At 42.1% G+C, this 13,861-nt stretch overlaps 1 protein-coding gene across 1 annotated transcript; it reads right to left on the bottom strand.

The window, feature by feature from the left end:
* Positions 1-1,827: 1,827 nt before the first annotated feature.
* Positions 1,828-12,345, bottom strand: LOC117721382 (sphingolipid delta(4)-desaturase DES1-like). Its single transcript, XM_034519949.2, has 3 exons — positions 12,192-12,345; positions 4,354-5,093; positions 1,828-2,436 (listed from the first exon to the last, which is right to left on the bottom strand). The coding sequence occupies exons 1-3, from the start codon at positions 12,271-12,273 to the stop codon at positions 2,287-2,289; spliced, it is 972 nt and encodes a 323-aa protein (XP_034375840.2). The 5' UTR covers positions 12,274-12,345; the 3' UTR covers positions 1,828-2,286.
* Positions 12,346-13,861: the final 1,516 nt, after the last annotated feature.

Raw genomic sequence — 13,861 nt, 5'->3', positions numbered from 1 at the left:
GGCCATGAACTCATAGATCTACCTGCCTCTGCCACTCAAGTGTTGGGATTAAAGGTGCATACCACCATGCTCATCTGCCTTTTAATTGTTTATGATAGTGGTGCTTCCCTAAAGGTTTTTTGTTGTTGTTTTTTTTTTTGGGGGGGGGGTTTGTGGGGGAGCACACCTTAGACTACTCTGTGGTTGTGGGCAAGTTCTTTGGACTATCAATGTCACTTTCTAGATCTCTTTCCCAGGCATAGTAGGTCTCCTGGACCCCTTTCACACTGAACCTGTAAAACCCTAAGACTTGGGATAGAGAATGATGTGGGAGAGGTGGTGTGACACCAGTGGGGTAGCACAGCTTCTGGTCAGGTCTCTCCTCTCCTGTCTATCCACTCAGAACAGTGATCCTTAAATGTAAAGCCCTTTGGCATGGGACTCTTTGCCTAATAACTTTCTCTGTCCCTTCCACATCACAGGAATTCGAGTGCCTAAGATCAACCTTTAGTGAAGGGGGCCTGAAGCTGACCAACATGCAACTCTATTTCCTCACTGCTCAGAGAGACTTTACAAGCATATGTAATTCCGTGAAGAGAAAAGAGAAGATACAGTGGATGTACAAGTCCATGAAGAGCTGAAAGATTACCACTGGTGACACTGTGTCCTTGCGCTGCCTCAGGAGTCAGAGTGAGAAAGCTCTTGCCCACTGAATTGCTTCTTCATGCCTTGTTGCTCCATGGCTCCTAATGCCGAGGAACCATGCATCGGAAAGGCTTTTAATGTGAAGGTCTCTGAGCTGAGAGCTGAGTGCAGGGAAGGAGTTGGATGTATTAGGACCAGTACAGGGTGTGGGGGAGGCTCTGACTGTGGCAGTCTTGAGCATGGAAGAAAGGAATGTGCTGGAGCTGGCACAGAACAATGACCAGGGAGGCGAGGACACAATATGTAATAGGCAAGCATGAGCCAGATACTGCAAGGCTGCTCATTGCAAATATGTGCAACGTGTGTATGTGGCAAACCTGATCTCTCTTTCCTTCTCAGCTTTCCTTACTTCTATGAACCCACGCTGGTTCAGCATAGCTTGCTGCATCCCCTGGAGCATAAGGATATGACAGGAGGATGAAGGAAGCATGCATCCCCATGGGTGACTATCTTCCCAATTACTGAAATTCTGTCTCAGCTTCGAGACACTCCTTTCCAACTAAAGAAATCAGTTCCCAACCCTTTCTTTTATATGTAGACAAGGAGAGGCTCTCTGTGGTTATGTAACTGAAGAGTTATCATTATAGACAGTGGACAGTCCTTAAACTTAGAATGAGGTTAGCTCAGAACTACTTCCAGTTCCCCACCATGTTAAGAGGAAGCTGGCCAACTGGAAAGAACCTACTTCATATTTTTGGACCCTCATTTTTTTCTTTTCCTTTTAATGAGGACCAGACTATCTACTTTCCAATGTGTGCATTAGAAAGAGATGATGTCAAATCGAAGCAGGATGGTCATTTTCCTGAGGTGTACATGCATTGCTCCCTGAGCTTTTGAAAACAGAGATGATAGATTGAGGAGGTGGTTCAGAGGGTGAAAAGCTTGAGGTTCAAGCATGTAGATCCACGTTCAAAGCCCCAGAAACTACATAAAGCTCAGTACAGTAGAGGGCACCAAGTGATTCTCCTTCCCAGCCTCCCTCAGCCCATATATAAGATATGTGGTGTATGCCACCACAGCCTATAAGTCTTTCTAGTCTTTTTTGTAGGAAGAAAAATGTAAAGTTAGGTTTCCCTAAGAACTAATGTAACAATATAACACAGAGAAAAGACAATTGAATACCAAACACCAAAGAACAAGCCAGTAAGTGAATTTTAATTGACAGCACAGCCTGTTAGCATTTTTATTAAAATAAAACTTAATGTTGTAAATCATGTAGTAAAGTAGCCATTTCATGATGTGCTTGCCAAGTTATAGACATAGATGAAGACACCACAAGAAATGATAACTCATTATCAATAAGAAGTGCCCTGTAGGCAGAGCTGAGCACTGTAACAGTCAAGCTGACTGAAAACCAGAGTGAATCCTTGATATCATGGAGATCTGAGTTTAAATTGTAGCAAGACAGCTTCTGACCATCACTGACCCCAAGTTTAGCCAGTCAAAAATTCAGGCTGGGAAGGCAGCTCATTGGCAGAGGTCTTGATGAGTGTGTACAGTGCTCTAAGTTAAATGACCAGTGTGAGAAAGAATGGGAAGATATTCCCACATTGTTAGCTATTATAAAGCTCTGGGGAGGGGTTTCTTTGGCCCTGGTGATGGTTATTTACTTAGAACCTCGTTCCCTTTCAGAGGCCTCTTTATCCTCGAGTAGGGACTCATTGTGTCATCCATCACAAAGTCGTACAGCGCCTTCACCCAGGAGATGTGATGTGGGAGCTCACTGTAGTACTCAGCTGCGATTTCCCTCACCTGGAAGTGAAGACACAGAGAGGTGAACTGTGTCACTGAGGCCTTAGGAGTACAGGTGGGTGTCTGACACAGACAGAGGGCAACACTGTTCATGAATAAGGACAATCTGTAGATCACACACATAACTGCCTCTATCGTAACCAACATTGAATTTAGAGTCTAGCCGATGGCAATCAATTTAGCTTAGCAGCTGAACAGAGAACCACTGGAGATCTAAACCTGTAAAACCACAGAGCCAGTTCAAAGTTCAGATCCTACAGGAGCACTTAAGACGTTCTTGAGGATTGAGAATATATTATCAACCAGGAGAGCATAAAAGTTGATATTTTTTTCATATTTTAAGGACATAAAATAAAAAGTTAATACATTTCTTACTACTTGGAGTTATCCTAGAGAATTTATTAGTCTCATGTTCAGTGCAATTCAAATGCTGACATCATAAATCCCTGTGTACCTACTATCTTTACAACGTTGTGAGCAGCTGAAGAAAGATATGCTTAAAAAGTATTTTGTGAACAACAAATCTCAGTAAAAATAAGTAAAAACAAACTTCAAAAATTGGAATATTAGTTGGGCATGGTGGTAAATGCCTTTAATCCCAGCAATCAGGATGCAGAGGCAGGTAGATTCTATGAGAGAGGCCAGCCTGGTCTACAGAGTGAGCTTCAGGCCAGCCAAGGATTTCATAATTCAGTGATTCACAGAGAAAAGAAACAATAGTTGTACTCTGTCCAGAGTAGACTGACACCAGGAACTGGAGGCTAGTGACACATCACACCAACTCAAGGTTGTGTTCACTCAACCATGTGCTTTGTTTACACAAGCCTTTATTCTGATCATGTAAGGATTATCAAAAAGTTGAAAGAATAGTCAAAGTAATCTTCAGCCACTTCATCAGTTTAACAGTTCTGCAACAGAGGTACCCTCTGTGATGTTCTCCATAAAATGAACCAAAGCCTTTGCTCTTCTTGATGAATGTGTTGGAGGTTGCAGATGAAATTCAGTTACACTGGGTCATCCCTCAGTATTTCCCATGCAGTATAAACCACAGTACGGTCACACTGCAGCTACATTACACAAAGCTTTATTTTGATGAGAGAGCGTCTTGGCTGGAGGAGTATAGGATTGGTCCCTGTCCATTCATTTTATAGATCATTTTTTGCAGGTCACCTCAACCGTATTTCATAAATGGGTGGGAAGATTATAGGAGCCTGGGGGTGGGGAAAGGATTGCTGCAAAATAGTGTCTTCTTGATTGAGTCAGTCAAAAAAAAATCAAGCATAGAAACGTGAGAGGCACATGAAGCCCCTACCTGAGGAGCTTTGGTTCTTAAAGGCTTCTGGAGTAGGAAGAGTCAGTTTTCTTCAGAGAGGTTATCCCTGTTAGTTTTCTGTGCTCTGTTAATGACCCCACACCCATGAAATAAGGAGAGAATTGATTAGACCCACTGGGCTATGAAAAGAAGACATGAACTGGAGGGAGAATTTGCCAGGGTTAAGGTCTGGTAAAATAGGGAATGGGTATTGTCAAAATATGCTGCATGTATGTATGAAATTCCTAAAGAATGAAATAAAAAATACATACATCTTAACAGAGCCCATCAGCTCAAGATGCAGCTGATGTTCACTTTACAAAGGAATTTGATTTTTAATAGAGGTATTTTTTTTAAATCAAGTAATAAGTTTGTACATCTTTGACACTTCTGAATTCTAATCGTGACCACCAAGTGTAAGGATCCAAGAGAGTGAAGGTAAAATTAGGCTGTCAGACACTGGACCTACACTGTGCTTTCCTTTTTATTTTGAAGTAAATTTTTGTTTGATAAAACATACTAGTTTTTTTCTTTAATGAACAAAGGAAGGCTAATTTAATTTAGATCCATCAAAAATTAAAGCAATAAATCAGAACTTCTCTTACCTGTGGAAGACGACTTCCAGGAACACTGGGGAAGTCATGATGTTCGTTGTGATAGCCTCCATTGAACATGAAAAGGTTGAGAGACCCATAATATGAGTTTGTGTCTTGCCCCTTTAAGAACATGTAGTGGTCAGCTATAAAATGCCCAGAAATTGGGTTCAAACCCAAGCCAAGTAGGGAGGCTAACATGTAGACTAAAGATTTAATTCCAAAAACATAGTAAACTATGATGTTAAAAGTGATCTGGGCCACAATATTGATAGTTTCCAGATAAGTAACTGGTTTGGGGTTGACGAAGTAAGGTCTGAGAAAAAGAAACAAAGGCTGCAAAACAACCCATATAAGCTTCCTGAAAGTGGTGCAGAAGAACCAGCCCTCAAAGTCAGAAGGGGCATCCACATCAATTCCCACAGCTCCAAGGTATCGATGGTGATCCATGTGATACATTTTATAGGAAATTGAATATGGAACCCCAAAAGGGAGATTAGTTAATATTCCAAACCAGCGGTTCCACAGGGCCCTATGGTGGCCAAAGGGGAAATTGTGGGAAATCTCATGGATAGCCATAGTCACTGAGTGGTTAATGGAACTGCCAAAGACAAGGGCCCAAAATATGACCCATTTCCACTGTAAGTCTTTGACTAAGTAAAATGAAGCCAACTGGACAAGAAGCATCGTGGTTATGATCCAGATCAGGTTGTGGTCAGGTTTCATCAAGGATTTTATCTCTGGATACTTTGCTGTAAGAAAAAAAAAATACAACAAGAATTGTAAGTGGAGAAACATACAATATAATTATACACAATTATAATCAACAAACCTAAGAAATGATAATGAGGTCTGGAGAGACAGAGCTCAGTGGAGAGCTAGTGCTTGTGTGTAGGCATGAGGACCTGAGTTTGATCTCCAGAACCCAAGGCAAAGAGCCAAGTGTGTTAGCAAGCTCTTGTAATCTCCAAGCTAAGAAGACAGAGACAGGTAGATCCTTAGGGCTACATTAAGTAAAGTCTCCTAGCTCAATATTTTACCTTCTACAAGGCTATAATGACAAATCAAGATTGATAAAGTATGCATCCCTTGGTAAAATAATTTATTATCATTTACTTAGTATTTTGAGCACTTAATAATATGAGAAATATTGTACTATAATAAAATAGTGTAATTATCCATTTTCTAAATATTCCTTTTTTTTTAAAGATTTATTTATTGCGTGTATGTGAGTACACTGTCACTGCCTTCAGACACACCAGAAGAGGGCATCAGATCTTATTACAGATGGCTGTGAGGCACCATGTGGTTGCTGGGAATTGAACTCAGGACCTCTGGGAGAGCAGTCAGTGTTGTAAGCCACTGAGCCATCTCTCCTGCCCCCTCTAAGTATTCTTGAATTTAGGTGACAGATTTTGTCCTTCAACAAAAGACATAATATAGATGAAATACTATTGTATGTAACAATTATAGAAAAATAAGAAGATTTAGCCATACTCTAAAAAGTATCGTGTAGATATTAACAAAACTGGTTGTTTTCCATACATGGACTGAATAATGTAATGAGAAGAAACTAATGGTCAAAGCATGAACAGCTATGTAAAGATTCTCAGGCTGGGCGTGGTGGTGCACACCTCCCATCACTCAGGAGGCAGAGGCAGGACATCTCCGTGAGTGAGGTCAGTCTGGTCTACAGGGTGAGTTCCTCAACCTTCAGGAATATGTAGACAGACCTTATCTTAAAAGAAAAGATTCTCAAGACATAGAAATTAAATTAGGAATGCTCAAATTAGAAAAATCCCTTAGAGCCTAAAACTTTGACAGGTAGCTTTGTTATTTTAGTCAAAAATTCTTTGGGAAGTAAATATAAAACTTGCTTTTATGTTTATGTAATACAAATTTCATCTCTTTGGAGTGTGTGTACCAGGAATAGATCCTGATACATGCAAGAGAAGTGAGCCATACCGTGAGCCCTAGAGATCTGAACTACTGTCTTTAGATGAACTCATGCTTTGTTGTCCAGGGTGGTTATATCTCCCAATGTCTTTACTATGTTAATGGGAAGAGCATGACCTAGAAGACTAATTCCCTATATCTTTTTATTTAAGTTGCCATTTTATTTGTTTTAAATAATGTATTTATTTTTGTTTTGTTATATATTTGTGCCCTGAGTTTTGCCTGTATGTATGATTGCAGGAGGGTGTCAGCTACCCTAGAACAATAGTTATAGACTATTCTGAGCTGCCATGTGGGTGCTGGGTATTGAACCCTGGTCCTTTGGAAGAACAGCCAGTGCTCTTAACTACTGAGCCATGTCTCCAGCCCCCAAGTTACCATTTTATAAATATATTAATTATACATATTAATGAGATTCAGTGTGCATTTTTAATGCACATATAGCCCGTGCAGATCAAATCTAACTTCCCCTTTCCCACCTTTCCTCCATTCACTCCCTAACCTCTAGTAACTGTGATTCCACTTTCAAGTCAACTTCCTCTGGCTTCTGCATGTGAAGGAGAAGATGTGGTACTTATCTTTCTGTCTCGATTGCGTTTAACACAATAATCTCTAGTTCACCACATTATCTACTAATTACTGTGTGTGTATGGTTCTGTGTGCAAAAGTCAATGTCCTCAGTCACTGTCCACCTCAGATTTTACAGGTTCTTTTTAAAGATTTATTTATTTTATGTGTATAAGTGTTTTGCCTACATGTATATAGGTATTCCACATGTGTGCATGGTGTATAGGGATGTCACAAGAGAACATCAGGTCTCCTGGAACTAGAGTTACCAAGGATTGTGAGCCATCATGTGAGGGCCTGGGTCTTCTATAAGAGCAGTAAAGTACTCTTAACCACTGAGACATCTCTCCACGACTCCACCTTGTATTTTGAGACAGAGCCTATAACTGAATTTGAAGCTCACCGATTTGACTACACTTACTGACCAAAACTCCCCAGAGATCCTCCTGTCTCTGTGACCCCTGTTCCAGAATGGCTGACACGGGCATCTGCACCTGGCTTTAACGTCAGTGCTGAGTCCTCATGCCTGCATGACAAGCACTTACAGACTTCTGAGACCTCTCTCCAGCTCATCTCATTCTTAACTGCCACAGTGGTTTACTGATACGTTGTTGTGGTTTACTGATATGTTGTTGTGGTTTACTGATACGTTGTTGTGGTTTACTGATACGTTGTTGTGGTTTACTGATACGTTGTTGTGGTTTACTGATACGTTGTTGTGGTTTACTGATACGTTGTTGTACGCATCACACTTTCTTTATCCTCCCTGCTTGTTGAGGAGCACCTCAGCTCACTCCATAGCTTAGGTATTGTGAATGCCGTAATACATACGAATGTGCACGTATCTCTTTTATATGCTGATTTGTATTCATTTTAGAGGCGTAGCAGGAAGTGGGAGAAATGACTAGATAGAAAACCTATTTTTGGTGTTTTGGGGAAATAATAGACCTTTTAAGAATTGTTTGAGAAAAATTCATACTGTTCTCCATAATAACTGTATGGTTTATGCCCCCAATAGCAGTGTGTAAGTGTTTCTTTTCTCTGTATCCTCTCCAGTGTTAAACAGGTACAATCATTTAACTTGGAGTGGAATATTACTGTAGTTTTATTTACATTTCTCTGATGTCTAAGGATACTGAGATTTTTTTTTTTTTAATCGATTTCCTGGCCATTTGTGGGTTTTGTTTGTTTTGCTTTTGAAAAGTGTCTCTTCAAATCATTTACTCCTTTTAAACTTGGGTTACCGGGTGTTTTGTTGTTGTTATTAAGTAATCCTCATGTATTCTAGCTATTAGTTCTGTCACATGTCTAGCTGGCAAATGTCTTGCATTCTGTACATTGTCTCCTTGCATGGTTGATTATTCTCTCTGCTCTGCAGAAGTTTAAAATCCTATTTTCAATTGTTGTTGCCTTTTAACTCCAATCCAGGAAATGATTGCTGTGTCAGTATCTCACTTGTCTCCCCTGTGTTTTCTGTCAGTTGTTTCTGGTCTTATATTTAGGCACTGATGCCTTTGTGATTGTATTTTGTTGTTTTGATTCAAGACAGGGTCTCTTCCACATAGCTTGCCTAGTCTGGAACTCACAGCGACCTGCCTGTCTGGGATTAAAATTGTGTGCCTCGCCAGGCGGTGGTGGCACACGCCTTTAATCCCAGCACTTGGGAGGCAGGCGGATTTCTGAGTTCGAGGCCAGCCTGGTCTACAGAGTGAGTTCCAGGACAGCCAGGGCTACACAGAGAAACCCTGTCTCAAAAAACAAAACAAAACAAACAATCAAACAAACAAACAAAATTGTGTGCCTCTTAACCCAGTTTGAATCAGTTTTTGAATATGTTGAAAGGAGTCAAATTTCAATGTCATATATTTAGATAATTTCATTATTTTGTGTGTCTACTTCAGTTTTTCATCAATATTATGTAATTTTCATTGTTGAACTCTATTATTTCATTGGTAACATTTATTTTGTGCTATTTAACTTACATATATTGTGAAGGTGACTGACTTAGTGTTTTTCTTTCTCATCAAGTTTTCTTGGGGGGGGTAATACAGAGAAGCTAAGGATTTTTAATTAAAATAAAAAAGTTATTTTATGTAAGCTAGGCATAATAGCTTACACCTTTAATTCCAGCACTCAAGAGGCAGAGGCAGACAGATCTCTGTGATCTCAGGGACAGCCTGTTTTATAAAAACAAATTCTAGGACAGTCAGCACTACACAGAGAAATCCTGTCTCAAAAAAAAAAAAAAAAAGACTTTGCATGTGAATGTTCTGCTTGTATGTATGTGTGTGTGTGTGTGTGTGTGTGTGTGTGTGTGTGTGTATGTATGTATGTATGTATGTATGTATGTGTGTCAGAGGAGAGTATTGGATGGCCTGGCACTGTAATAACAAATGTTTGTGAGCCACCGTGTCAGTGCTGGGAAGCAAATCTGGAGTTTCTTTAAGAACAATACATTCTCTTAACTTCTGAGCCATCTCTCAAACCCCAAAAGCAAAAAATATTTTTAAAGATATATCCTTGCTGTATTGGCAAGATTGGTCTCAGACTTGTGGATTCATGCAAACCTCCCGCCTCAGCCTTCCAAATAGCAAGTACACAGATGTGCACAGTCATGACCAGAGAATGAGCTAGTGTCAGTATGCTGACATTGTGTCCGCCATGGTAGTGAGTTTGCCAGTTCCAGGAGCATTTGTGTCGAGTCTATTTTCCTACCTGTACTGTCACATGGGCAGTCAGAACATTTGACTTTCTACCTTATTCGTATCTCCTGCCTTCTATCTCCTAATGACTCCTTCTAAAACTTTGTAGGAACAGTAAGTGACACCCCTGCCTTCTTCCTGAATGCAGAGCAAGTGCTTTGAGTTCTTCCCTTGTTCAGTATGATGCTGACTGTGGCCTCTCGTGGGCTGCTCGAGCATCCAACCATCCAGCTCCGTCCCCAGCCCCACTTCCATACAAATCTGCCAAGCATTTCACTCAGTAGTTTCTGCAACTTCCATTGCTAAGAGCCAGTTGTGTTCTTTTTCTGGCATCCTATTACCTTGTTTCACATAAATTCTGTAGTTTGTTTTGAGATTTTTGAGTGTGTTTGGTAGATCAGGCATCTCTGCCAGTTTTATGACGTGGACTTCTTAGGAAGTGATTTTCCTCTGAAGATGTGCCTTGAAGTGGGAGTTTGTTGTGCACTGTTGACTTTATTTCAGTATAGTCTCCCTATCCCATCTGTGACTGTGAGTGATGACTTTGTCCCAATGTATCCTATAGCAGAGGCAGTGAGAGCCGCTGTCCTCTAGGGTGTTCTGACAGTGGGGACATGCAAATGGTTCAGGCAGTGTGTTATAGACAGCAATGGATATGAGGTCCTCACAGTGCAGCTTCTTGTATGGTGCAGCTGGTGATCTGTGTAGGGCAGTGGGCACTGTGGAGGCTAGCTCTGCAGTGACAAGTGCCTGTGCACTGTCAGCCCCTGTAGTGGTGAAGTGCTGAAGCCCTGTTCTCTGACCTCTCAGAGGTATGGGCTCAAAGAGGCAGAGATGGGAAGCACAGCACTCCTTCTTTGGCACCTGCACCCCAGCACACTCTTTCAGCTGAAGTGCATCCCTGGAGTAGAAGCCCATCTGAAGGGAGCTGGGTGGAGTTTCTCTCCATCTCCCATAAGAGGATTGTTTGTAAAGCCTGAAGTGGACCTCTAATACTAACTCTAAATGTAGATGGAAAGTGTATGGATTTCTTTCTTCCCTAAAAGTAAACACGTATTTCAGAAGTACATTGTCATTTTGATGATGTAATTTAAATAAGTTCCCATAGTCTTTTCCCTTCTTTCTTTTCTGTCTCCAGAAATGGAACACTGAGGGGGTAAAAACGGTATTTTTCATCAAACCATTTAGCTTTTCAAGGGAGGTAGTTCATAGGTGATAAGTTTGTGCAGAAAGATTCGATGCTAGAATTTGTTGCTTCATCGATTTTTCTGACGACTGAAGAGAAAACTATATTTGAGCATCAGTTTTTGCAAGGTTGGACATCACCTTCTTCTTATGCAATATGTAGATAAGGATTAGATAAGATATGCCGACTGAGAGCTCAGATAAAAATGTACAAGTGAGCTGCAACATTGTTCAGGAAGACAGAAGAAACCCAAGAATTAGATAAAAGTCTTTTACGGGGCTTTCCCACACACACTGATGTGAACTCATCTGACAAGACATTTCTAACTTAGATACTCATAAAACTTGGAGCCTTGTCTTTTCTTTGGACAAATGGTTGCCAAGGCTGCTGCTATGTGAAGCCCTGGGTCTGGTCTCACTGGAGGGAGGGAGCTCCTCACATTCAAAGCCCCTCCCATTGGTTTCATTGGTTTTAAGCAACCGACTTATTGGTTAGAAGCATATTCTTTGCAGGCTGCCAGCCCAGATTATCATCCTCCTAGCATTTATCCCCTTCCCTCTCACTGCACCTTTAAAAGGCAGAAAAGTAGGGAGACTGCCATGAGAGAAGTCAGGCACTACTGAAAAGCAACCAGCTCAAAAGTCTGCAGGTCATGAAGGGCAGCCTGGGAGAGATGAGAGAGTTCTCTGTGAAACACAGACATTCCAGTATACTCTAGAGCCGTAAGGCCTGCTTAGTCTGCGTTAAACACCCTAAGTGAACAAACTGTCAGGACAAACCAGGTTGTTCTGTATTTGGCTGGTCATCTGTGCTTTAGTGTCTTCATGCTAACACCATAAGAGGGGAAAAGTATCTATGAACTGCCCTTCTGGTGTCACAGGATTGTGGTAGATTCACAAAGCAGCACACCAGAACCTGGCGTCTCTAATAAGCCCTGTGGTCCCCTCACCAGTGAGGACTTCAGACTGCACTGATTCATGCTTACTTGGCTCCAACGGTCCCAGAATTTCCCAGAGCTACTTCCTGAGCCACACACTCCAGTGGCAGGCTATTTAGGTAAACCACTACCCAATGGTCATCTGAGAAATCTCCTAGCTAACGGATAAGGCCTGGGATTTCTCAGGCTGAAGATCGCCAAGTTCAGCTGAGGTTGCCCACACTCAGGGACCAGCCTGTACCACTTCACCAAACAGGTGAATCTTGGTGGTGGTGGTGGTGGTGATGGTGTGTGTGTGTGTGTGTGTGTGTGTGTGTGTGTGTGTGTGTGTGTGTGAGAGAGAGAGAGAGAGAGAGAGAGAGAGAGAGAGAGAGAGAGAGAGAGGGGGGTGAAGTTCCATGCATCCCTAAGGCTGAGCGCCCTGAGCCCAGACCAGGCGTCTCTTTCTGCTGGGGCCCCAGGCACTGGCTACACAATATGAAACATATGCACAAGACCTCACCCAGGATCTCCCGTCTCCTATGCGCATGTGGCTCATCCGTGTCGACCCACTCGAAATCTTCCCGAGAAACGTGGCCGCCCATGGCTCTGCGTGGACCTCTCTGGGTTCTGCTCCAAGTTCAACGTCTTGAAAGCAAAGGAGGTAGAGGCTGCCGCAAGCTCTGGTCTGCAGGTGGGCAGAGCCCAGCCTGCTCCTCCCACTCACCCCACCCAACCATTTTCTGGCTCCTAGCTCTGGGGCCAGAGTAGGAAGAATTTGTTGCTAGCTAGGTCTGAGGTTCTTCAGTGCATGAGCACCTGTGAGGCCCAGCTCCTGTGTCTACTGTCAACTCCTCATCCTAGGACAAAATGGAAAAGGAAAGAAATGTCTGAGGGTAGAGAGGCTGCTGCCCAGAACCTCCTGGAACTGAGGATCCTAAGGTGGCTGCAAGTTTTCTAAGACAGGAGGCTGCCCGCTTTAATACATGGCAGCACTCTGAATTGTAGTTAGATGTTTAGTTTCCAAAGCAAATGATCAGCCGAGCCCAGTGTGTCTGCTTCTAAAACAGAAAGGTTCTTGCATCCAGAAGGAAAACAGGTGCTGGAAAGCCAGCAAGCCAAATGGAAGCATGATTCTTGTAGGAGAAAGATTGCATGGGATCTGTCATTCTGATGTACTTCAAGAGGGGACATTTTGTTTCAAAATTAACTACCACTGTGGGTCCAGAAAAGAAACCAGGATGAGGATGGCAGAAGGTAGACAGTGTGTTTCCTAATAAAAGGACACGCCATCCACTCTACCTAAATGACACACTCCCCACACCATGCCACACACACACACACACACACACACACACACACACACACACACACACAGAGCCAAGTCCATTGAGGCCCCTGGCTCAGATTGCCAGAGGACAATGCCAAGGTAGAGCACAGAGGTGCTGTCAGTCTGAGCTGTCTGTAGAGAGCAGAAACCACAGTGACCCGGGTTTTAATGATTATAATTCTAGGGACACAAAGAAAGGGATCTGAAAGAAGGAAAGGCTGTTGAAAGATGTTCAATCAACTTCAGTGTGTTTGATTTATTAGGATGCAAATTTTGTAGTTTTAAAAACAGATTTGGCATTTAATTTAAATCACTGGAGGTGTCAGGAAGTTACTGTTAAAAATGTTAATGAGGATATAGTATTTTATGGTTATAGTTTCTTAAGAGAGTTCTTCTCCTTTAGAGGTAAGAACCAGATAAATACCAGGAAAAAGTACCCTAAACTAAAACAGCTACAGTAGGAAGCTGTGCTGTGCTACTGCTACAGACTAGAGTTCTCCGTGTATTAATATGAGATGGACCCCATGGGGTAGCCTATGCTAGACATAAAGCAGTAGGTGTGAACAGCAGGCTACACAGTAAATGTACACACAAGTCACGCAAGGATGGAAGTGGGTGAGAGGATGCCAGTGGAATACTTTCCCATTAAATGTAAACAGTGATCCTCAGGGTGCTGTAATTTCAGTGTGTACCCCTTCGCCAAGGCACTAATCATTTTTAAGCAATTTCCCAGGAATATTTTCCTTGTGTGTGCTTTCCTTAAAACCCACAAAAGCACTTCTTCACCATGTCCAAGGTCTCTCCACAGAGCTACATTTTCCCATAAGCTTTGTGAAGGCTCAACCCACCTTAAGACCCCTGGC

The sequence above is a fragment of the Arvicanthis niloticus genome, chromosome 16 (genome assembly GCF_011762505.2).
Source record: "Arvicanthis niloticus isolate mArvNil1 chromosome 16, mArvNil1.pat.X, whole genome shotgun sequence".
Taxonomy (NCBI): Eukaryota; Metazoa; Chordata; class Mammalia; order Rodentia; family Muridae; genus Arvicanthis; species Arvicanthis niloticus.
Note: the sequence above shows the minus strand (reverse complement) of the source record. Positions and strands in the feature narration are given on the sequence as shown.